The 22,299-nt window shown below is 45.0% G+C and overlaps 2 protein-coding genes across 9 annotated transcripts; one reads left to right on the forward strand and one right to left on the reverse strand.

The window, feature by feature from the left end:
- Positions 1-1,730: 1,730 nt before the first annotated feature.
- On the reverse strand, positions 1,731-5,703 carry LOC112901949. Of its 7 annotated transcripts, XM_025970822.1 has the most exons (4): positions 5,447-5,703; positions 5,167-5,262; positions 3,282-3,377; positions 1,731-3,088 (listed from the first exon to the last, which is right to left on the reverse strand). In XM_025970822.1, exon 4 carries the CDS (start codon positions 2,595-2,597, stop codon positions 1,878-1,880), a length of 720 nt encoding a protein of 239 aa, XP_025826607.1. In that variant the 5' UTR covers positions 2,598-3,088; positions 3,282-3,377; positions 5,167-5,262; positions 5,447-5,703; the 3' UTR covers positions 1,731-1,877. The 7 variants fall into 7 exon arrangements, 5 of the variants coding, with proteins under 5 accessions (XP_025826607.1, XP_025826611.1, XP_025826610.1 ...); XM_025970826.1 differs by lacking the exon at positions 5,167-5,262; XM_025970825.1 differs by lacking the exons at positions 5,167-5,262; positions 5,447-5,703 and adding an exon at positions 4,083-4,176.
- Positions 5,704-6,952: 1,249 nt separating this feature from the next.
- Positions 6,953-15,611, forward strand: LOC112902421. 2 transcript variants are annotated; one of them, XM_025971491.1, is made up of 15 exons: positions 6,953-7,251; positions 8,201-8,603; positions 8,688-8,865; positions 8,938-9,077; positions 9,393-10,257; positions 11,441-11,541; positions 11,630-11,774; positions 11,851-11,919; positions 12,042-12,087; positions 12,178-12,611; positions 12,696-12,775; positions 13,770-13,905; positions 14,265-14,445; positions 14,870-14,952; positions 15,039-15,611. In XM_025971491.1, the coding sequence occupies exons 1-15, from the start codon at positions 7,149-7,151 to the stop codon at positions 15,177-15,179; spliced, it is 3,105 nt and encodes a 1,034-aa protein (XP_025827276.1). In that variant the 5' UTR covers positions 6,953-7,148; the 3' UTR covers positions 15,180-15,611. The 2 variants fall into 2 exon arrangements, 1 of the variants encoding a protein (XP_025827276.1); XR_003230576.1 differs by lacking the exon at positions 14,265-14,445.
- Positions 15,612-22,299: the final 6,688 nt, after the last annotated feature.

Genomic DNA, 22,299 nt, shown 5'->3' on the forward strand with positions numbered 1-22,299 from the left:
AACATGGAGGCAAAATCAAAGAACCAACTGAAACAGCATGATTATTCTAGACTGAGATGAGATTCCAGGACCATCTTTTGTTGCAGGATGTACTGATATGATAACACAAACATATAAGTATTGATCAAAACAGTCTCCAATCAATCAATTTATATACATTTGAGCTAGCTCGTATGCAATCAAATTGGCCAATTGGGGACTTGCGTATCATATCATCAGAACTCAGAAGTACTACTGTGACCTAAGAATGATCAGGAGAGCAACTCTGCTTATTGAATCAACCTCCTGAATAGAAACTCGACCCCATCTCCAACATCTCCCATGCTGAGTTAGTTCAAGCATCTGCAGCTGCCGCTCCTCACAAACAACCTTTGTTCTCCTGGAACTTCTTGGAGACGAGCGAGAGACCATTTGCTGGCAATGGAGCTGCTAATTTGCTTCGGCAAGACGGCGACAACTGCGACGTGGATTAATCGAGTAGAGAGACAGCCGTCTCTCTGGCTTCGGCCAGCAGCCTGGCCAATCTGCAACTACTGCAACCTTCAGCAGTAGCTTTGCCTGTCTTCTTCTTCAAAGGCTTGTGCCTGCCTTCTTCATTGGCCACGCTGTGCCAATGGTTGCGGGAGGTGAAGACATGTGCGCTTTCAGGGTCTGCATGATCTCCTGCTCCAACATTGAGTTCAGTGGAGTAAGGCAAAGAGGGCAAACATGTGGATGGTGCGATGAGGTACTTTCGTTTCCTGTATGCCATGGAAGAGAAAACAAGTGAATGTCATTATTCCTTTTTAATGGATCTTTCAAAACAATCATTCTTTTTAATGCCAATACGTATCAGGAGATTTGCCAATCAGCAGAAAAAGACCGAAAAAAAAAGTGACACGCTGATGACCCGTACGTACAAGATTATTCACGCCATAATACCAAGCTGCCACAATGCTAGTGCTTACGTACGGTAGTTGGATCACACGACAGAGCATAAACATGTATAAATAGACTTAATCTAGACTAGTTTCTAGCTACAATAATTCTTTCACGATTCTTCTCGAGCTGTTGGGGCTCCCAGGGGTAGGGCTTGAAAGGATACTCCTCCAGGAGGCCGTCGATGTACGCCTGCTTCCCCCTCATCGTCTTGGTCGTCCTCTTCTTGCCCTCCTCCGCCGCCGCCGCCTTGTTCCCCGCTGATGCGGCCTCCTCCGCTGCCTTGCTGGCGTAGGTCTTGCCGCTGCCGCCGGCAGCCGCCGAGACCTCCTCCATGCCGGAACTCTGCATAGGCTTTCGGCCGTCCAGCAGCGTCTATCTCCCTAGCTCATCGGCCATTGCATCCATCATCGCCTTATAAAGCCCCGGCTGCAACCCTAGGTGCTGTCCGTGTTGGGTCCCTTCTCCACGTCAGACTCCGCATCCGACACGTCAGCTCCTCGTCTACCACGGTAAACACCGAGCAAGGTGGCAACCAATTTGGGCCAATTGGGACAGACCAATCCGGTTAGATGGAGTGATTCAGAGAAGGATCAACTGAAACCTGTATATAGCTGCACTAATATACTGTCCGTAGCAATTGTTTTAATATTTTTTTAAATCCAGTTACCTTAACTATTATTAGAGCTCTGGAGTCTGGAACAGCCAAGCTATTCAAAATAATCTTTTTGTTCAGTAATTCTTGGAACAGTAGAAACTATTATTAGAGCTCTGGAGTCTGGAGTATGAAACAGCATGATTCTAGACTGAGATGAGATCCCAGGATCATCCTTTCTTGCATGATGTATTGATATGATACAACAAACATATATGATCAAAACTGTCTCTAATCAATCGATTTTATATACGCTTGAGCTCATGTACAATCAAATTGGTGACTTTTGTATCATCAGAAGTATTTATGAGCTAAGAATGTTCAGAACAGCAACCCTGCTTTGAATCAACCTCCTGAAAAGAAACTCAACCCCATCTTCAAGATCTCCTATGCTGCGTTCAAGCGCCTGCAATTGCCGCTCCTCACAAAAAACCTTCGTTTTCTGGAACTTCATGGAGACGAGAGACCATTTGCTGGCAATGGGGCTGCCAATTTGCTTCGGCAAGAGCAACGATGTGGATTCAAGCAGAGACACGGCTGTCTCTCTGCCTTCAGCCAGCAGCTTGACCAGTCTGCAACTGCAACCTTCAGCGGTAGCTTTGCTGGTCGTCTTCTTCACAGGCTTCTGTGCCTTCTTCGCCAGACGAACAAACGACTCGATCTTAAGCTGAGCTGCCGCATTGTCTCTCCTCTTGAGAACCAGACGCAGCTCCTGGACACTTGTCTTCAGCTCTGCCAAGCTCTCTTGCGTGGCGTTGCAGAGATCAATCAGCACAAGGGACTTCTCCAGTTCTTCCTCCACCATCTTCCTTTGACGGGTCAAGGCTTGGCTGCTGGGCAAGCACATCATCTCCTCTATGCATCCGTAGACATCGCCAAGCCTCCTCAAGCCATCGCACGCTGTGCCAATGGTTGCGGAAGGTGAAGAGATGTGCGCTTTCAGGATCTGCAGCTCCAACTGCACATTGAGTTCAGTGGAGTAAGGAAAAGAAGGCAAACTCGTGGACCTTTGATGGCAAGCCATATCTGTAGGCTTTAGTGGATGGTGTGATGTGGTACTTCTGTTTTCTGTATGGAATGGAAGAGAAAGGAGGCTCTGTTTTGTTTGTGCTCAGCCCTTGTGATGCACTCTATTTATAGTCAGGAAGTGTGATGCATGTGGCAAGTCGCCCCAGCCACCATCTCCCCTCTATTCTCAAATCTCAATAATGGAGAAACCCCAACGCTGCAGCATAATCATCGGTTCAGTTCAGTGCAGCAAACACCAATAACTGACCCTAACAGCATGTGTTGTCTCAAGCAATTGGTTGCAAGTCATATGCACGAGCAGGTATACCGAAGATCCAGGTTGGCAAGCCAAAAACGGAAGTAAATGAAAGCTGACATGTAAAAGATATGTATTTGTTGAGTGACCAGCTGATTTCACCTTCAAACAGCTGTTATTTGATCCTCAACTACTGACAGTTGCACCTGCATCTCAATCCTTATGAGGTAGTACCGGCATCCATCTGTTATCTGCAACACCATAAACTTCCTATGCATTACAACTACTTATAGATTAGGAACAAGTAATTGGACATTAGTTGACAAGCATTCGCACGAGTGCTTAACTGAAATACAGATCAGCCAATCTCAAGCAGAAGCAAACGAAAGCCAATTATGTAACTGTCTAAACTGATATATCAGTTGGAAGATTAGTTGACCTCACCTTCCAACAATCAACTAGTACCAGTTTTTTTTCAGTATCCTATAGTTGCACCTTCTCTCAACCCTCGTGCAACATTTGTTGGCATGTTCCTGTTATCTGCAACACAAACCACCACACATGCGTTGCAGTTCTTAACAACTGTCTTGGCCTTTTCTTTTAATATACGAGCTCAGTGGATGGATACATTTTCAGTCTGAAATAAAATTAGAGCATACATGTCTTGCAGAAACTATTCAAAATGCTCTTTTTTTCTTGTGAAATAAGAGAATAAGTTCACAAGTTCATGGATCTTAACATGGGACAAGGAAGGTCATGGATCAATAAAAGCACATGTTCAAGGTGATAAATTTAGGTGATAAATTTCCAGCTTCTCGCTTAATACTTCGCGATAAGACAAAAATTATTAATACTTAAACATTGCCAATTCATCGTTCTAGGTACAGAACGAGTTCGATTCCTGAGGGAAACATTTTGAACAAATTGACAAGCTGTTAGCAACAGGTGAAGATGACTAAGCCTCCATAAAAGATTTCAATGCTCAACCTCCATAAACGTGTTCAACACTCATATTTCTGGCAAGTTTCATCTGCCAGAGACAAGATCCATCACAAAGGGATCGGTAGAGTTGATTATGATCTGAACCAAATAAAATATTAGGGACTGTGGCGCACTGTCTCTACTGCAAAGATCCGAACTGTTGATAGCATTTGATTAAGTGACTTAACTATGTCTATTTCTTGTATATACAATAATTATGCATGTGCATACTCGTCAGGCTAATTATGAGCTACAATGTGCTACCACATGGCCTCGAGCTGGCTTGTTCATCATCCTCAGTTGCGACATGAAAACCCGATGCCTTGATCACAATTTTTGGCTGCTGGAGGTAACATGACCATTTCAAAGTTCAAACCAAGTAGTGATTGGCTGTGTAAACATACAGCTGGAAAACAATTAGTAAACCAATGTTTGTCTAACATCAGTGATTATTTCTTAAAGAAATTTGAAGCAAAAGTCTATCTTGACTGACACACTGCATATTTCATTGTTATTAGGGGAATTTCATGTCTAGTATAACCCCTTATGTCCATCATATACCTGATATAAACTACATTAGCATAAAATTCAGCTAATTGAAAAACCAATTGGCAAATTTTGCTGAAATCAGAAGTCAGGACAAACTTTTCAACTATTCGATTTATGTACAAACAAGAGATTTATGATATTGACAGTTCCTTTAAAAGGAGGATGCCAATCACAAGATACCGGAGCCAAAGGGGTTGAAAGTTGTCTATGCGCTAAGAATGTTTGGAAATAAACCCTGCTCTGGATGGATCTCCTGAACAGAAACTCAGCGGAGTTCTCCAGATCTCTGATGCTGCGCTCCAGTGCTTGCAACTCTTCCTCCTTGCAGGCAACCTTCCTTTTCTGGAATATCATGGAGACAAGAGACCACTTACTTTCATCATGGTGGCAAGCTCGTTTGGCAAGAGACCCAATGTGGATTCAAGTAGAGAGAAAGCCATCTCTCTGTCTTCTGAAAGTAGCCTGATAAGCCTGCAGCCTTCAGAAGTTGCCTTGTTGCTGGTCCTCATGAAAGACTTTTGTGCCTTCTTCGCTAGATGCACAAACCAGCAACAAGCCACAGGACAGGTTTACTCAAAAGTTATTTTACAACATGATCCACGACACAACGCAGACGCTTCTGATTTCTTTAAGGATACTTTGCTGTCGTGCTACAATTATTTCAGGCAAAACAACCTGCATGGCTGTCCTATTTTCTGTTGAATTGAAGGTAAGGGAGCAAGGTTCCAAGACGAACATAATAAAAGTGATGTGCACGTTGTTAGTGAAAGGAGCATTTGACTCTGATTTAGGTACCTACTTTCAAGTTTAGCATCACCTGTCCAACTCATGGAGCAGTGCTGGCATGTCCAGACCATCTGTAAAAAGATCCATGACAAATGGATCTCTTGACCAGCTGAAATGGAATTCATTAATGAAAAGACTGCATACATACTCGAATCCTTGCACAGCTAAAATTGAGTTGAACAAGTGTAGGTTATTATGCTGAATCCGACGCAATTTCATCAAATTTTAGTCCAGTGCTCCCCACAAGAAACTTCCCTATTCTGAAATCTACTCGGGTTCAGCAAGAAGCTCACCACGCTTTGCTGGGCGGCGGCGGTTACCTCCCCTGCGCCTCAAATCGTCGTGGCTATAATCATCTGATCATCTGGTGCCGGTTGGGAGGCCGTCCCCGCCTCAAAGAAGCCTCCTTGCATGGCACAATGGCCGGTTCCCCGCAGATCCAGAGCGGCTCCGGAAACGGATAGCTCTAGCTCCGAGCTGTTTACGAACTTTCTTTTCCGTTCTGTCGCACTGCTGCGCCATGGGGGCGCGACCGAGGAGGTAGGGTAAGCTGAGGGGCTGTATGAATTGCCGCCTAACCCGCCACGGCGTGCCTAACTTGTGGCGTTCAAAATAGCCGCCACACCTGCGGCGAAAAAAGTGTGGCGCGTCGTGGCGGGTTAGACGGCACTTCAAATAGAGGCTGAAGGAACCGGTGGAGGGAAACGGCTCGCCGGCGGCGAGACCTGGGAAGACGAGACGGGGCGGTGAGGTTCGGAAAGACCGGAGAATGATACCGTACCTCAGGGGGGAGACCAACTAATTAGTCTGTTAAATAACGTATGAAGCAAACAATTAGCAAGATGGGCATTTGGTCTATTGGTATGATTCTCGCTTAGGGTGCGAGATGGAAAACACGTTATATCTTGATTCATGCTACGGTAGTTCAAATACAAACAATATGAAATCAACTTTCGTTTCCCAGGCATGAAACACCATGAATACCATGATCTGTTAAGCGACTTTGAACAAAATTTCCTGCGTTCTATATGAATTAGGGATGTTGCATGATACTGACAGTCAACAATACATGACGCTTCAAATAAGAAAAGAAACTAATTTTATTTATCTGGAGCGTCATCTAGTATTGACTGGAGTATGTACTAGTTAAAGCTTCACTATTCTAAACTTTTTTTTTGAAAGGTTCGCTACTCTAAACTTGAATGGCAGTTCTTCCGAATTTATAAGGTAAGAACTGAGTTTCTGCAGAAGTAAAAGATGAGTGGCCAGCTTCGTTCTGGCGATCTTGTTGCTTCCCGAAAATAAAAAAGGAAAGACAAAGGTGCAAGTGCAAGACAAAGGCTGCTCTTTCATCTATTTTTTTTTAGAAAAAAAAAGGCCGCTCACGCTCTGGATTCATGTGAATCTACGCCACAATTTAGCTGTCCCTGTCCTCCATGCCATCTTTGCCTTGCCTATCCGGAACCATCGGCCCTGGACTCCTCGGACTCCGTGGGCCCCACATGTCGGTGCCAGGCGACCTGCACGGTTGTCGTTACTGACCGTTAAAACCAGCCACTCTGAGCGGCAGGCCACTGGCGCCGGGTCCCACCACCTCCGAGCGCGCGAACCAGTCACCCCCGCATCCGGGGACCGTCCGTTCGCGATCGGACGTCCGAAACACTCCCAAGCGGGACCCACCCCGACGACTTGGACCCACATGGCAGCCGCCCGCGTGCCGCGCACGGACTCGTCGGGGAACACAGCGCAGAGCACAAAGGCTGGTTCGACTCGGGCACGTTACCGGATTCAAAGAAAAAAAATCCAAAAAGGAAAAAAAAGGAAAAATCCCGTCGAGACAACTCGCCGAGCCGCCACCCCTGGCCGCCCTGCCCGCCCGCACGGCCTTCTCCTCCGGCGACGGCGCCTGCGGCGGCGGAGCCCTTTGGGGGATCCGCTACCCAGCTCGATCCCCGCTGAGCCCCCCTCGGGCCGCGCCCCGGCGCGCGGGCCGAGATGCGGAAGAGGATGGAGAGCGTGGACGATCTGATCGAGGAGGCCAAGCTGCGCACCGTCGGGTGGGCGCTCTGCGTCTTCGCCATCTCCTACTTCCTCACGCGTGAGCGCCCCCTGCCCCCCCCCCCCTCATTCGAGACCCGATTGCTTTTCCTGTTTCCTGGAAGTTTTGTTTTTCCTGTCCCCGCAACACCGGCCTAATGAGGGATTAGATTGGCTTGGCGCTGTTACCCTGTCGTACCATGATTATCTGCGGAGCACAACTGCGATTACTAACGGACTAGGCGTAGCTGCAAGAGATTTTGGGCGACGGCTGCTGTGGATGCTGTAATCGTGAGGGAATCTGCTGGATATCGCGTTACAAAGCTGGAACCTTTGGTTAGCCGGGCAGCTAGAGCTTGTCGCTACCCCATTTTGCAGCTCCTGAATTTATCCATTAACGAGCTGCTCTGGCTGTTTAAGTGGCATTTTTTTGGATGTTAGTTGCTGTTTTGCTGCTTGCATTCAGTTTAATCACTACTACTACTCGTTTCTAGGGTTAAAGTGGAGATCGTTTTCTAGGGTAAAGGAACTTGTTGAATTGTCTTGGAATGCTTATGAGAGCTTAAAATTGAGTTAGGTTGTGCAAGCGTAGTTGCCTACAGATCCCACAAATTGTGAAACCGTTTCTAAAGTATTATGGTCAGTTGTTGTTGGAAAAGTAGCTTCAAATAAGTGAACACTTTTAGCATCACAAGGGTGGAAGCGGAAGTAAAATAAATCAGTATTGCGTCATGTCTACTTTTATTCATATATATATGCTAACCATTCATATATTTTTCTCCAATGTTTTACTTGTCAAAATGACCTTTCCTTTCTTTTTCTTTGTTTCACTTTGCAATCTGTGAATGTGTTGGCCACCTGTAAGTTCCTATAATTATTTGTCTTTCGCCTTTTATTGACTTATCATTGTGTGCAGAAGTTTCTTTATGTTTTTATGCTTATTAGTATATTTCTTCTTAAATAAATGATCCTGTGTCTGTGCTAAGATCCATATCATTTTATTTCAATAGATACAAGTAAATCGATGTGGACAAATGTGCCCATGTCAATCCTTATACTTGCATTTCTCCGATATCTCTCCTTCAAAGTGGAGTTCCGTTGGAGGGAGCAGCCTGCACGGAAGCATACATATTTGTCTCAAGTGTCAAAGAAACAGTTATCTGCTAATGATCATCGTCTTTCAACTGTGCCACCGGTTTCAAGATGGAGAAGGAAAGTTGGCTCACCTTCCGTTGAGGCTGCTTTTGAAAGTTTCACTGACAATATTTTGAGGGACTTTGTTTTAGACTTGTGGTATTCAGATATCACTCCCGACAGAGAGGCCCCAGAACTGATACGTGGCTTAATACTTCATGCTCTTGGTGAAGTATCAGGCAGGGTGAAAGAGATGAATCTAGTTGACTTACTAACAAGGTGAGGAAAAGCTTCACTTTTTACCTAGTACACCATTATTAGTCATCATTTCTCTGTTAAAGTCCCCCCCCCCCCTATTTTCAGGGATATGGTTGATTTGATTGGCGACCATTTAGATATTTTTCGGAAAAATCAAATTCTAATTGGTGCTGATGTTATGAGGACGTTGTCTTCCGAGGAAAGAGATGAGAGACTGAAGCAGCACCTAATAGTTTCACAGGAACTTCATCCAGCACTGTTATCTTCAGAGCATGAGTACAAGGTAAGAGCTAACAATTTAGGTTTCATGTAATCCATATTCAAAAATGCAACAATTAATTAATATGGTTTTTAGGTTCTTCAAGAAATTGTGGGGGGCATTATGGCTCTAGTTTTGAGACCACAAGATGCTCAGAGTCCACTAGTTCGCTGTTTCTCCAGGGAATTGATGACCTGCCTTGTCTTGCAGCCAGTGATGAACTTTGCAAGCCCAATGTAAGGTCTCAAGTCTTAGTACTTCACTTCATTTATGTTTTGCACTCCAAATCAGACTCTCAAATGTTAACTACTGCCTAGCTGTGCACTTTGGGTCATGACATAATTCAAAGGAAAACTGTACATTTTGTTTCTCAAGTCCCCTTAGTGTCTTTTTATCTCTGCTTAGTAATCATACACTGCTGATTGTAATTAGTAGACGTAAGTTTTTATTAGCTATGACTTATGGCAATGTGTTGGCTTAAAGCAGTATATCAGTTGATTATCTGTAACTGTAAGTACCAACCTTTTCTTTTATGTTTGTTCTTGTTTCAGCTATATGAACGAGTTAATTGTCTACCTTCTAAACAACAATGACGCGAGCAATGTAGGAGGCAATGCAAACATGGCTAATACTGGAACTGTGACAGTAGTGCATGATCATCCATCTTACAAAGGCAGTTCGCAAGGTTCTCAAAAGGAATCGAGGAATTTGACTGTAGAACCAAGTGGCTTAGTTCCAGGAAATAATTCTGGCATGAGGACACTTGTTACTTCTGAAGGTGGAAAGTCAAAAGTGTTGCAGGATGACCATGACAGTGCCATCCAGCCTCGTCAGCCAGGCTGGGCAGTGGTATTGGATGCAGCTACTAAAAGAAGATCAGAGATTCTTGCCCCTGAGAATCTTGAGAACATGTGGGCAATAGGAAGAAATTACCAAAAGAAAATGATTAAAGCAGACCATTCATCGAGATTGAAAGGTTCTGGTGGTTTAGATAACGGTCCAAGTGCAGGGGCAGTGGGTAAAGAGCTATCCTCTAACTTCAATGAGAGAATTGCATCTGTTGATGATAAATACATGGTGAACATGATGCATAGTACAAATAGGAATGTTCAATCCACGTTTGTCACAGGCAGTCATCCGCTTGCTTTACAAAATAAGAATGAAGTGAAAGCAAAAGAGGTGAATCAAGTTAGTTACAGTAGCAAGGAAAAAACACATGAAACCAGCAACATTGCAAAAGATCAACTAAAGCGGTCTAGTAGTACTCCTGATATAGAGAAAAGATATTTGGCCAAAAGTAACCAACCCATGGTTTCCACTGAAAGTGGAAATGCAAGGAAAAATCAGGATGATAAGGTTTCTGGTCTTACCTCTCATGGTGAGGTACTGTTGCATGTTCCAAAGATAAGATGCAGGGTAAGTTTTCATGCTTCTATCACAAGAACTCATTCCAGTATCATTTTCTTATTCACAGTAATCAGGTTGCTTGGTTAAAGTTTAACAGAATAAATTTGATCAATCCATAAGGGTTAAGTTGCTGCTCACTCAGTTTATAAGGCATATTTTGATTTTATAAAGTCAAATCTTTGACCAACAATTAGTCAGATTATATGCATCTAGTGTACAGAAGTTGTATCAATATTTTATACTTCAATGTTTTTTCCAGTATGATGTTGATTTAGTAGCAATTGACAATATATGTAAAAGAAATTGATAGTCAGTGCCTACTTCACTTTCGAAGGCCTTTTCAGGTCAAAATATGCCCTACACCAATGGACGGAAGTAGTAGTTTTTGCCACAATTTCTGGTGAAATATAGGGATAGTAACATTACTCCATTAGGAACATCTCGTTCTCGTGTGAGATAAGTTTCTGAAGTTTTTAACAAATACAGGGCAAATTGATTGCTGATTTTTATTGTTTTGCATGTTATTGTTTCGTTATTTTCTTTGTACCTGGTGTTTTAAACATTTATGGGTACGGGGTTTGAATTTCTCTTGCTCTCAGGTTGTGCCTTTATACTCAAGAAATCAATCATTGCCTCATTGGTCGCGGTCCTTATATCACTATCCCATATGTTTTCCTATTTTCATCATTACATAAGTAACCTTTGCTATGAGCATCGCGCTTCTTTTTAATCCTATTTGGCATTGTTGGATAGCATACGGGCATTGTTGGAGGTCCTGGTTTTGTTCGTTTGTAAGAGGTATGGCGCGTCTTAGTTTCGTGGGGTTGCTGTGAGTGGGTGTGTGGTGTGTGCTGAGGTTCTCTAACCTCTGTACTTTCTTTTCTCTCTTAAATGAAATGACACGCAGCTCTCCTGCGTCGTTCGAGAAAAAACAAAAAGTTTTAGTATTGGGTTTCTGATGAGAACTGTCAAGTCTATATTTCTTGGCTTAATTTGTATGCAGTCCTTCAGTTCTTAACGATGGGAACTAATTTCTACACTATGTTCCATTTCTGCATGATTGCTCAGGTCTAACAATTTTAAGACCTTCGGTCCTCTTGTTCTTGATGCAATATGCATTTATTTATGTGAAGTGATATCATTTCTCAACAGCTGATGTGATTTGTCTTGGTTGTGCCTTTCTTATTTGCAGGTTGTTGGTGCATATTTCGAGAAACTAGGTTCAAAATCTTTTGCAGTTTATTCTATTGCTGTGACTGATGCAGATAACAAGACCTGGTTTGTGAAAAGAAGGCATGATTTTACTTTGTGTATTTTGTAAATTAATTGCAGCTCCTAAAGAGTATGATGTATGATGCTGACCTATAGCTTCTGTTTGTAGATACCGAAATTTTGAACGTCTTCATCGACAGCTGAAGGAGATACCTAATTATTCACTGCATCTACCTCCAAAGAGTTTTCTTTCATCTAGTGTTGATGATTACCTTGTGCACCAACGATGCATTCTCCTGGACAAGTATCTTCAAGTATGATTTGTTTTCTAGCATATTTCCTCATATTTTACTTCAGACGTGTTGATAATATTCATTTTGTGTTCGATAGGATCTCTTGTCTATAGCTAATATTGCAGAGCAGCATGAAGTTTGGGATTTTCTTAGTGCATCCTCCAAGGTGTGTAGTTTACACTAACCAAATCCTTATAAGTGTTGTCGTTAATAACAAAAGAATGTGCACGTCTTCTTTCAAAACTTTATTGAGGTTCTTAGCAGTTCATTTCTTTTGCATTTTTGTAGAATTACTCTGCAGGAAAGTCCACCTCTGTTATGAAAACTTTGGCTGGTATGCACAATCCTGCACTTCTTTGTTTCCTCTTAAAATTTATGAGCTTTCTGTTCTTTTCTTAAAGATATTTTATTTGTTCTGCAACAGTTAATGTTGATGATGCAATGGATGACATTGTTCGACAATTTAAAGGAGTTTCAGATGGTTTGAAACGGGCGGTTGGCACATCACCTTCTAGTGCAACTGCAGAATTCATAGATAATAGAATGTTTCTACCTTGGAACCAAGAAGAGACAGATAACCACAACGTGCATCATAAAAACTTGGAAAGGGTTCATAGCCTTTCTGACGGTGATAGTAACTACGAAGATCTCACCTCATCTGTAAATAGTGGATGCCACTCAGACAATGAGGTGAATAATAAAGGACATACTTCAAATGATAATAAGCACATCGAAACATACACCAGTTTTGATTCACAAGTTAGCGAACAAATACAAAAACCTGTAAGGGCATATTCTGATTCTTCAAACATGTCATCTCCGAATACATTCGAGGATCCAACAGGAATTCCTCCTGAGGTACACCCCAGTTACTACTATATATTTTATGTGATGCAGACAGCAAGCAGCTTTTGTTAATAAACCTTCTATTTTATTTGACAGTGGATGCCAACAAATGTTAGCGTGCCTTTATTGAACCTGGTTGAGAAGGTATTCCAGCTAAAGCGACGGGGTTGGATACGGTTAGTTCCTTTTATCATAAACCTTATCTAATGTGTTCCTCAGAATCTGCTTTCTAGTTTTGGACTACTGTTACATAACAACAACTGAAGTAAACGACCCAAAGGCATTTCATTGATCTGATTGGACTGGTTACTAGATATCAGTATGGTTGTCACTTGATGTATTTTGGCACTATAATTTCTGATGTTTGTTTACATGATACTGAGATATGGTTGAGGTGTCGCTTCAATTATACCATTCGCATTTATAACTTGTTTGGATTTTCTCAAATTTGGACAAAGATTCATTGTTTGGTGTCAGTATCTTTTTTCTGCTGATCATAGCCCTGTGCAGACCAATTTTAAATATTTTCGCCATTCATGTTTTAATAGCACAATTTAAACATCCTTATGCAACCCAGTTGTTTCCACCTTTCGATAGCAGAACATGATTAATATGTAGGAAAAAGTCTAAATTACTCCCCTCAACTATAGCCAAAGTCCGTATAACCCCTAAACTATCGTTTGGTACATTTTACGCCCCCCCCCCCAAAACTATGCCCTTTGGTTCAAATTACCCCTAATATAATATGTCTTTTTTATTTATCCATGCATAGGTGGAGTTTTAAGTTGAAATTTTTCAAGATGATAGTACACATCATAACACATGTTAGAAAAAATAAATCATAATTTTTTATCATTATTTTGATAGGTTAGGATATTTAATAATAAATTAATCATTGGAGTTTAAAATTGTATGGAAAATAACAGTGAAAAATTATAATTTTTTTAATATGCATTGTGATGTCTACTACTACCCTGCAAATTTAAAATTAAAATTCAACTTGTGTATGGAGAAATAAAAAAGACAAATTGTATTATGGGGTAAAATGAACTAAATAGCATAGTTTAGGGGGTAAATTGAACCAAGTTATAGTTTAGGGGGTTATTCAGACTTTGGCTATAGTTGAAGGGAGTAAATTGAACTTTTTCCTAATATGTATGGCATCTGCAGGAGACAAGTTCTTTGGATATCGAAACAAATTTTGCAGTTGGTCATGGAAGATGCAATCGATGAATGGATTATAAGACAAATCAACTGGCTCCGAAGAGAGGGTTTCATTGTTCAAGTAATACATTGGATTCAAGATGTAAGGATACTATCTTTTTTCCTTCACTAGGTTTAGGTTCTCTTTCTAATTTCAGCTTGAAATTTCTATCTTTCATACTGCCTTTTGGTGGGTGGGTGGGTGTGTGTTGTGGGGGGGGGGGGGGTGCGCGTTGAGCTCTTTTAATATGTGCAGTCCAATAATTTCTTGATCCTTTAAGGTCCATAGGTTATATGACAGAAGTTACCACCCACAAGTGTTATGCCAAGATTAGTTATTTCTTTCTGCTGGGGCCCAACAGGGACTGAGGTCAAAGTTAGAATTAGTTGTAAATCATACATAATGGATCTCAAACTTCGTTCTCCCCTTTTTGTGCAACTAATGGATTTGTCATTCAACAGACCCTTTGGCCTAATGGTATATTCTTCACCAAGTTGGACGGTTATAAAGGGAATGCCGGCTCAAGTCAATTTGACAAGCAGTCATCTGGGACTGGGAGTGGCAAAAAGAGTGGTGCAAGCTCATTTGAATTTCAGCTTGAGGCATCTAGAAATGCTAGTGAAGTTAAGAAACTTCTTTTAGGTCAGTCTTTGACTTGTTTTGGCTCATTTCTTTTAAATTCTTTCTTTGTTTATGTTTTCTCTTGAAAAAGTTAAGGATTGATGGATGATGTATGTGTGCAAATTTATATGGTGTCTTTCGAGCAAAAAATATGCAAAATCCTGGGTAGTGTGTGTAGCAGCGATAGTTCTGAATATCTGATGCATTGGCGACGTCTTCATTGCCTCTGCAATGGATAACTTCATACAAATAAAAAAGAAAGCGTCATTACTGTGTTCTTCCAGATTCTTTACTTCCGGTTAACAACTTACTCCTTTGTTTAGGCACTTAAGTGGATTTCAATAAATGCACCATTTAGGCTACCGTTTATGCGTACAGCACCATGTCATCCGGCTAATATGATTTGCTAAGGAAAATGCTAATATGATTTGCGATGACCTTTCAGATGGAACTCCATCTACTTTAGTCAGCATAATTGGGTACAAGCAGTACCGACGTAGTGCAAGGGACATGTACTACTTCCTCCAAGTAAGTAAAACTCAATATCCTAGTATCTTAAGGTCTCATGACAAGACTTCCTTCTGATTAACATTGTACATTATCCTCTGTTGCAGTCTAACGTCTGCGTTAAGCAGCTCGCGTACGCAATGTTAGAACAGGTAATTATGACAATCTTCCCAGAGCTTCGTCAGCTAATCGATGACATCCATGAGAAGGGCCGCAAGGAGCAAGCCTCATTCACATACCATCTGTGAGCCGACCCAAGAGACTGTCTCCTTGAAAGAGGCGCGTACCATTTTGAACCTGCTTCCTTTGCTCTGCCGTTGGGTCCTGAAGCTGAAACAGAGATGGTTGGCGAATGCATTTCCACAGCCCAAAGTTGGATCAAGAAAGCACTTGTTGCTTAACCAAACCTAGTCTACCCCCACAATGGTATGTACAGATGTAAATCAGAAGCTGTGTAAATTAGCGCCCCCTGATGTAGTAAACCCGAACAACTTATAGTGAGATCCTGTAGGTGTTGAATGTATCGTATCATTCTTTAATTCTTTGTTTTACCCAAGATTTTAAGCTACCATTTTGCTCTCCTAGGCTGAGGGTTGTAAAGTTCCGGAGATTCAAGTGTATAGGTGGTGTCCTGCGCATTGTTTTGCCAAGGAAATCAGATCATTCAAGCTGTATAGATATTCTCTGAGCAAGGCATGCCTCCGTGGTGTCCTGGTCATATCCATCTCAAGTTCTGCTCTTTCTCAAGTCTCCAGCTGCAGTCGTTGTTGGCTGACTCTTAGCAGGCAAAACTTTGGCATGATCCTGGAGAATGGAGAGGTACAACTAGACGCAAGACATGAACCGTCGTAATCTTGGGTTTGTTTCTTCCTTAATCTTCCCGGCATCGGTTAGTTGACTTGGACTTTGTGATGGACGTGGTGACCACTGGCAACAGATAGCAAAGCGCAGACAGGGCCAGTTGATCCTTGCACACTGCGCCTGCGGCGATCTCGCGTGAAAGAAAACCACAGGACGGTGCACTTGCAAAGAATTTCAGCGCACTTGGCGTGCAAATGTTTTGGCCTTGCATAGATAGATAGTAGCACGCCACTTTTTTCCATGCCGTCTACTTAGGGAGGTCCCAAAACCCAAGCAAAGGCCCTAGCTACGCCCCAAGGATGTCGCCCTCAACGTGGAATTGAGGTCCAAGGCGACGCCTACAATGCCTATTGTCTGTGGTGAGGGAGAAAAAAATGTTGAGCACGGGTGTGGATATGGATAAAATCCGACTGACATGCAGGCCCGGGTTTCGCACTCTAGTGGTTCGAGATTGAGAGTCGCCGTCCATAAAATCCTACGAGCAAGCACGCGTGACAATGAATCTATCAGAATGAGAATGATGAAAAGAGAACAAATCTCAAAAAGTTTCCCGTGCATGGCTGGTGCACACACCAAGGGCGTGTTTGGTTGTCTGCCTCGGACGCCACGCCACGCCACACATCTCGCGCCGCCGGTGTGGCGGCCGAATCGGCCGCCGCACCTTAGGCGCGGTGTGGCGCCGTCGGCAGGCAACCAAACAGACCCTAAGATCGGTTGCACGATGAAATTTTGGCACAGAGATCCATGTTTACCGTGACATGGCACATCTCTATTATCTCTGTGTTCAGTAATGTGATGGTATAAGGTCGGGTAGATAGTCTCTATTTGGCAGCGGTTAGTTCCTAATGGAAGATGTGATCAAGTGGTGGTTGCCCTCTCGCTCTCATCTGGCCGGCTGTTCCAAGAGGATAGATACTGGTTTGATTACTGTACATTGTCATGGCGCACCCACAGCTAGTTCGTCGTTTGGAGAGAGGCTAGGCATCGGGGACTTCCTTGTTCGGTCTAAATGCACTCGACCCATCGATCCGGCGGTGTCAATATGCAATTTCGAGTGCCTGACAAGTGGAAAGACAACAGTGTTGGTACAGTGCAGGAGCAACAGCCAGATCCTTTTTTTTTTGGGCAGCAACAGCCAGATCCTTGTGCAAGTGTGTCGTGTTCTCCAGAATTTGCCAGCGTGGAAGCTTCAGAGCCCCCATAAGAAGGTCTATGTTCAAGTGAAATGAATTGTTAATCTTTCCCTGTTAATTGTTCTTAACGGAATCCATGGTGCTCCAAACACACACACAGTTCGTTGTTGTTACTTTCATTGTCCATCGACGACGATGCACCGATCGATCCGTGTCGTTTTCACGTCAACAATCTACACATCCTATCAGCAGATAGGTGAGGATTCTTGCACCCACGATCAGCTGGTTCCACGGCCCCATGCCTGCTACTTGACATCGTGTCGATGGATCAATGGACCCGAGAACTAGTGTCATTCCGAGCGACCCGTCGCTTCACTGCTTCCGATCGATATCCCTTGCGCAGAATGAACAGCGCTGGCCGCCCGATCCAGAGATGATCGTGCCAAGCCTAGCTAGCTTAACCAACGGCCTACCATGCATGGTCGAGTGGCACGAGATGGATGGATGGATGGAGATCCGATCCCGGCCCGGCCCCCGGCACACGCTCGACATGACAAGACCCGTGACCCGTCCCCGTGTGCTCCTCCAGCTCCAAGGATGCACCTTGACATGACGATGATGACGCACCACGTGGCGTCACCATCATCCTCACCGTACCCGGCGTCTTCTCGTGCTTCGTACAGTACACGTACAACACTTGCACGTACGGGTACATACATGTCTGGGACGTCCGGAGAGAGAGGCCAGCCATCTGCACCGTTTGCAAGTAGATCGATGACGCACGAGCACGCATGGAACTGGCACGTGACGGAAACAATAATGTGCTTGTCGGAGAATGCATTCTACAGAAATAAAATGGAAAATCAAGTGTTGTGGAAACAGAAATACTAATGGGATACACGCAGAGGTGACATAGAAGGGCCTACTACCGTGGCCATGATACACGGCATTATGCACGCATCATGCGTATGTCTGGCCGGCCGAATGGTTCAGGATTAAGATCGATATGTGCAGTCACGTCGACGGATCAGGTGGCCAATCACTGGATCCATATGCATGGTCGATTGGCTACTAGTTTATAGTGCACTATTGCTGTGCATCCACTTGATCTTCTTCTTCTTCTTCTTCTTCTTCTTCTTCTTCTTCTTCTTCTTCTTCTTCTTCTCTTTATTGGTCTTTTAGGCTTTAATATGTATGTTCAGTGTGATGCTCGGATCAATAGCCCGGATTATTGCGCGGGTGGGGTTGCGGGCGTGTCGCATTACTATTGCTCGCTATATATGTCGCGGTGTAATATAAAGATTTGATAATAAAATCCTCACGCTTCCTATTATAGTTGTTGATGATGTTTTTTCTTGTTGTTTCTTTTTGTGTTTTTTGGGATGCAATTTTATACAATTTCGCTGCGTAGAATTTTGTACCATCGGAGTACCTCCGTGCTGGTTAAAGTAAAATGGCGAGACATGATAGACCTGCTAGTTCGAGGGTGGAAATTAGACTTTTCGCTTTCTCTAGCTACCAGAGCTAAGATCAAGCGAATTATTTACGATGAACCTAAAAAAAAAGATCTTTTGCGTCTATCTTGAAGTGCTCCTCGTGGACAATGGTGATCATCAACCCATGCATGCACAGTTGAATTGTGCTTTAGTTTTTTTGAAGGAAAGAAATGTACCTTAGTTGACCAGCTATCCAGTCTCGTGTGTAGGGCCCTTGAGTACATGCCCTTGTCCTACAAGAGGCTGCGCCTGCCGTGATGAAGACCAGACTGGGACGTCTCTCTCTCTCTCTCTCTGGTCTTCTTGACCAGGTAACCTTATCCTTGTAGAGCGCTAAAGGTCCCTGTCCTATACCTATTTGGACACGGACTTAGGATCGATATCGCCTCAACTGTGCTCTGCATGATGTACACAGCGTGCATATATGGACTGGTTAGTGTCCCCAACGATTCAAAACGCTTGTTATTAGCTGGGGCGTGTCTTTCAAAGCCTCAACTGTTATTAGCTGGTTAATGTATCTAAAGAAGAAATTATATGGAAAAACTGCCTATTAGTTCTTAAATAAGGCGTGTGCCGCCGCAAGATCGACACACCGAAAAGTCGCAGCATCAGTCGCCGGCCGGAGACACGAAAGACCTGCATAAACTTATCCCTGTCTCCTTTCCGGTCCCTGTCTCGCTCGCATCTCCTGCAGCTTTACACATTCAGGCGCACGAGTCTGCGCGGCATCAGGTGAGAAAAACTGCCATCCAATCCCTCGTCACATCCAGGTAGATTTCGCTCGGCAACTGACCCGGCAGCGAGATCTGGCGATTGGACACCAACTCCATCTCCACCCTCCCCGTCGACAGCAGAGGTAGAGCTCGCCGCCGGCCGCCGCTAGGTGCGCCGCCGGACGATTAATGCGTGGATGCACTCTCAGCTACACGCATGCGCAGCGCAATGCAAGGGCTTGTCATGTCAGTGGACGCATCAGCAGGTGTGTGTAGTTGCTGTGCGGGGTCCTGTGGTTAGCTACGAGAGATCATGTCATGAGTCATTGCCCGCCACCCACCCCGATTCCGATCCAATGTAATGACGCGCAGCTCTCCGGCGTTATCGAGAAAAGAACCGTCGCCGTAACGGTTGCCTGATGTTTCTCTTCCTCGCAAAAAAAATTAATGTTTCTTTCTCTGAATTTGTCGACATCGTTGTCACAGATGAACACACATGCAACCGAGCGGTTCCGAAAAGCTAATATTAGTCATCGAAAGAACATGATGTAACGGAACGGAGCACGCATACGCTGCTTCTCTATTTGAGAAAATTACTGAAGTTGATCGCGATCGAGCGAGCTTCCGAAACGGGAAGCTCGCCGGTAGAAAACTGCCCCGGAAAGCGCCTCTGGCTTTCTCCTTCGGTGCAGCGGGCCAACGACTGATTGGAATAAAAGGTCCGGAGCGCGACGTGCAAGGAAGAGGTCCAGTCGAGAGAGGGAGAGAAAAAGATGAAAAGCATAGGGTAGGAGATAGGGGACTACACTAGCGTTGTTAATGTTCCTCTTTCAACTTTGATTTTTAAAAAAGACTGCGTGCCCAAATGATTGGCCCTGTAGCCTGTGCACGCACCACATCGATCCGTCGATCGATCGCACTGTGTGATCTGAGGCAAGAGCAATGCTCATGTGGTTTGTGTACGTCTCCCAGCTCGTCTTCATCCATCAAGCAAGACCATCATGCATGTGCAACCTGTGTTAGTGGAAAGTTGTTTCACTAAAACGTTGCTGGTACTGTAGTTCTTTTATCGGCGTCTCTCGTCTTTTCTCCCCTTTCAGTTGGTTTTTAGAAACTTTCGGTTCGCGACCTATACACTACTACCAAACCATAATAATGAGATAACTGTTTGACAGCTAACGTCCTGTTTGAATCCGAGTGTTAATAAATAAAAATGCTAAACTTTAGCATTAGTGTATCCAAATAAAAGTGCTAATAGATGGGGTGGGCTAAAGTTTAACAAAAATTTAAAAATATTAGCAAAGATATGAATGCTAATATATACTGAAACCAAAAGGTGAGCGATCATTCCAGTTTCCATAAGCAGATCCGGCGTGATGTGCAGTAATCGCAGCTGTGCCGATGCAAATGGATGCAAACCCAACAACCTCCCATCGGCGTTAAATGTGTAATTCTCTTCCGACGAAACAGCCGTGGGGGCACCGACAAGATCTCATGGCGTCCTTGCCCACGGCGTGCGCGCCGGATCGATCCGGAGCGCGAACGAAAATGATAGGGCCAGAAGTCCAGAACTGCTCTCACATCCTGCGCGCGTGCCCGGCCGGCCGGCCGGCATGCCGGACGATGACACCGTCACGACGCACGGATCATCAAGAACTCCTCCGATAGTCCCTCCATCCATCGAACGTAGAACCCCTAGCTGATGCTGATCGATCATTCCCCATCGCCGGACTGTGCGGAGCGGAGGAAGGAGGAGGTGTGGGATCACCGGAGGAGGAGCCCCCGACAACGGCGGCCCGCGCGCATGCCCCCGCGCCACCCTCACCTGCCGACACGCCACCGCACCCGCACGGCCACACGCCGCGCCGCGCGCGCGCGCTCCGGCGAGCGCGTGCGTGGCTGTGGCTCCACTCTCCCCTCCACGCCGGGCGGCGGGGGGCGCCGCACGAGACCTGCGCGGGCCCCCGCGAGGAGGAGGAAGGAAAGGAAATGGCGCGAGACAAGCTCCACGCGGCCGGTTCCCCCGCGGGCCCCGCACATATTCCTTGCAGGTGGGCCAGGCGGCCGGGGGCACAGGCGGAGGCGCCAACGGGGAAAGTGGCCCGCGGGGCCCGTGGACAGCGACGCGCGCGCCGAGCTGCCGACCGCCGGTTGGCCGCGCGCTTGACCTTTTCCTTTCCTCCGTCGGCCGTGGGGGCCCTCGACGGCGACGCGCGGGCCCACGGCGGCACACCGAATCCCCCGGGATCCTCTGCGGCCTCGCCGAACGAACAGACCCGGTGGCTGTCGTCGACACGTGTCCCCACTAGCGCGGTGTGAACGGCGTAAATGGATGGGGCCCAGCGGGCCACGCGTGGGTGTGCGGCTCCGTCAGGGTGGTTGGCACGTGGGGAAGCCCACCACCAAAAGCGACCGGGCAGGTTCCGGCGGCTATGACGGGTGGGACCGGGGAGCGGCCGGGCCCGGCTGCCAGCGAGCCCGAGAGGAAGACGGGCAGGTGCGGGGCGGGCTGGGGCAACGTGTTAGCGTTACCGCCCCAAGCGGCGCGCCGGGGTTGGAAGATTTTATTTTTTTTCGTTTTCCCGTGCGTTCGCATTTCTCTTAATTGGTACTGCAGGAGTACCATTAAATATCGGTACTGCACCATATCTTCTTTGCATAAACACATTATTTCAAGGTAATCAATCACTTTTCTTTTCAAGAATTAAGGTCCACGATGGATAGTTCAAGAAAATGCCAATTGGACCAGCTACTGATGTGGAATATATGTGCGAATTTGTGTCGCAGAGAAAATTCACTCAGAAAATACATGCTGCTTTAGTGTTGCGACAACCGCACCAAATTGCCAGCGAAACCGATAGAGACGTCGAGAGGTCAATAGAGAGAATACATCTCGTAGCAAGATAACAAAACGATAAAAAGCATGCATGGAAAGATGGGGGAAAAAGGACGATGAGCGGGAGGCTTCACCATGTTGGGGGTGGAAAAGGAATGGAATAGGGATCACGGTTATGTGGCTGGAGCTCGAGACAACAGATAAATATCGGCAGATGAGACGATGCGGATTGCGTATAAGAAAGGGTTTTGGAAAAGAATATGCACCAGGCAAAGCGATAATGCCGCACCCAATTCACGCATTCTATGGTGTAGAGGGCCCACTTCTCT

Source organism: Panicum hallii, chromosome 8, assembly GCF_002211085.1.
Source record: "Panicum hallii strain FIL2 chromosome 8, PHallii_v3.1, whole genome shotgun sequence".
Classification (NCBI taxonomy): domain Eukaryota; kingdom Viridiplantae; phylum Streptophyta; class Magnoliopsida; order Poales; family Poaceae; genus Panicum; species Panicum hallii.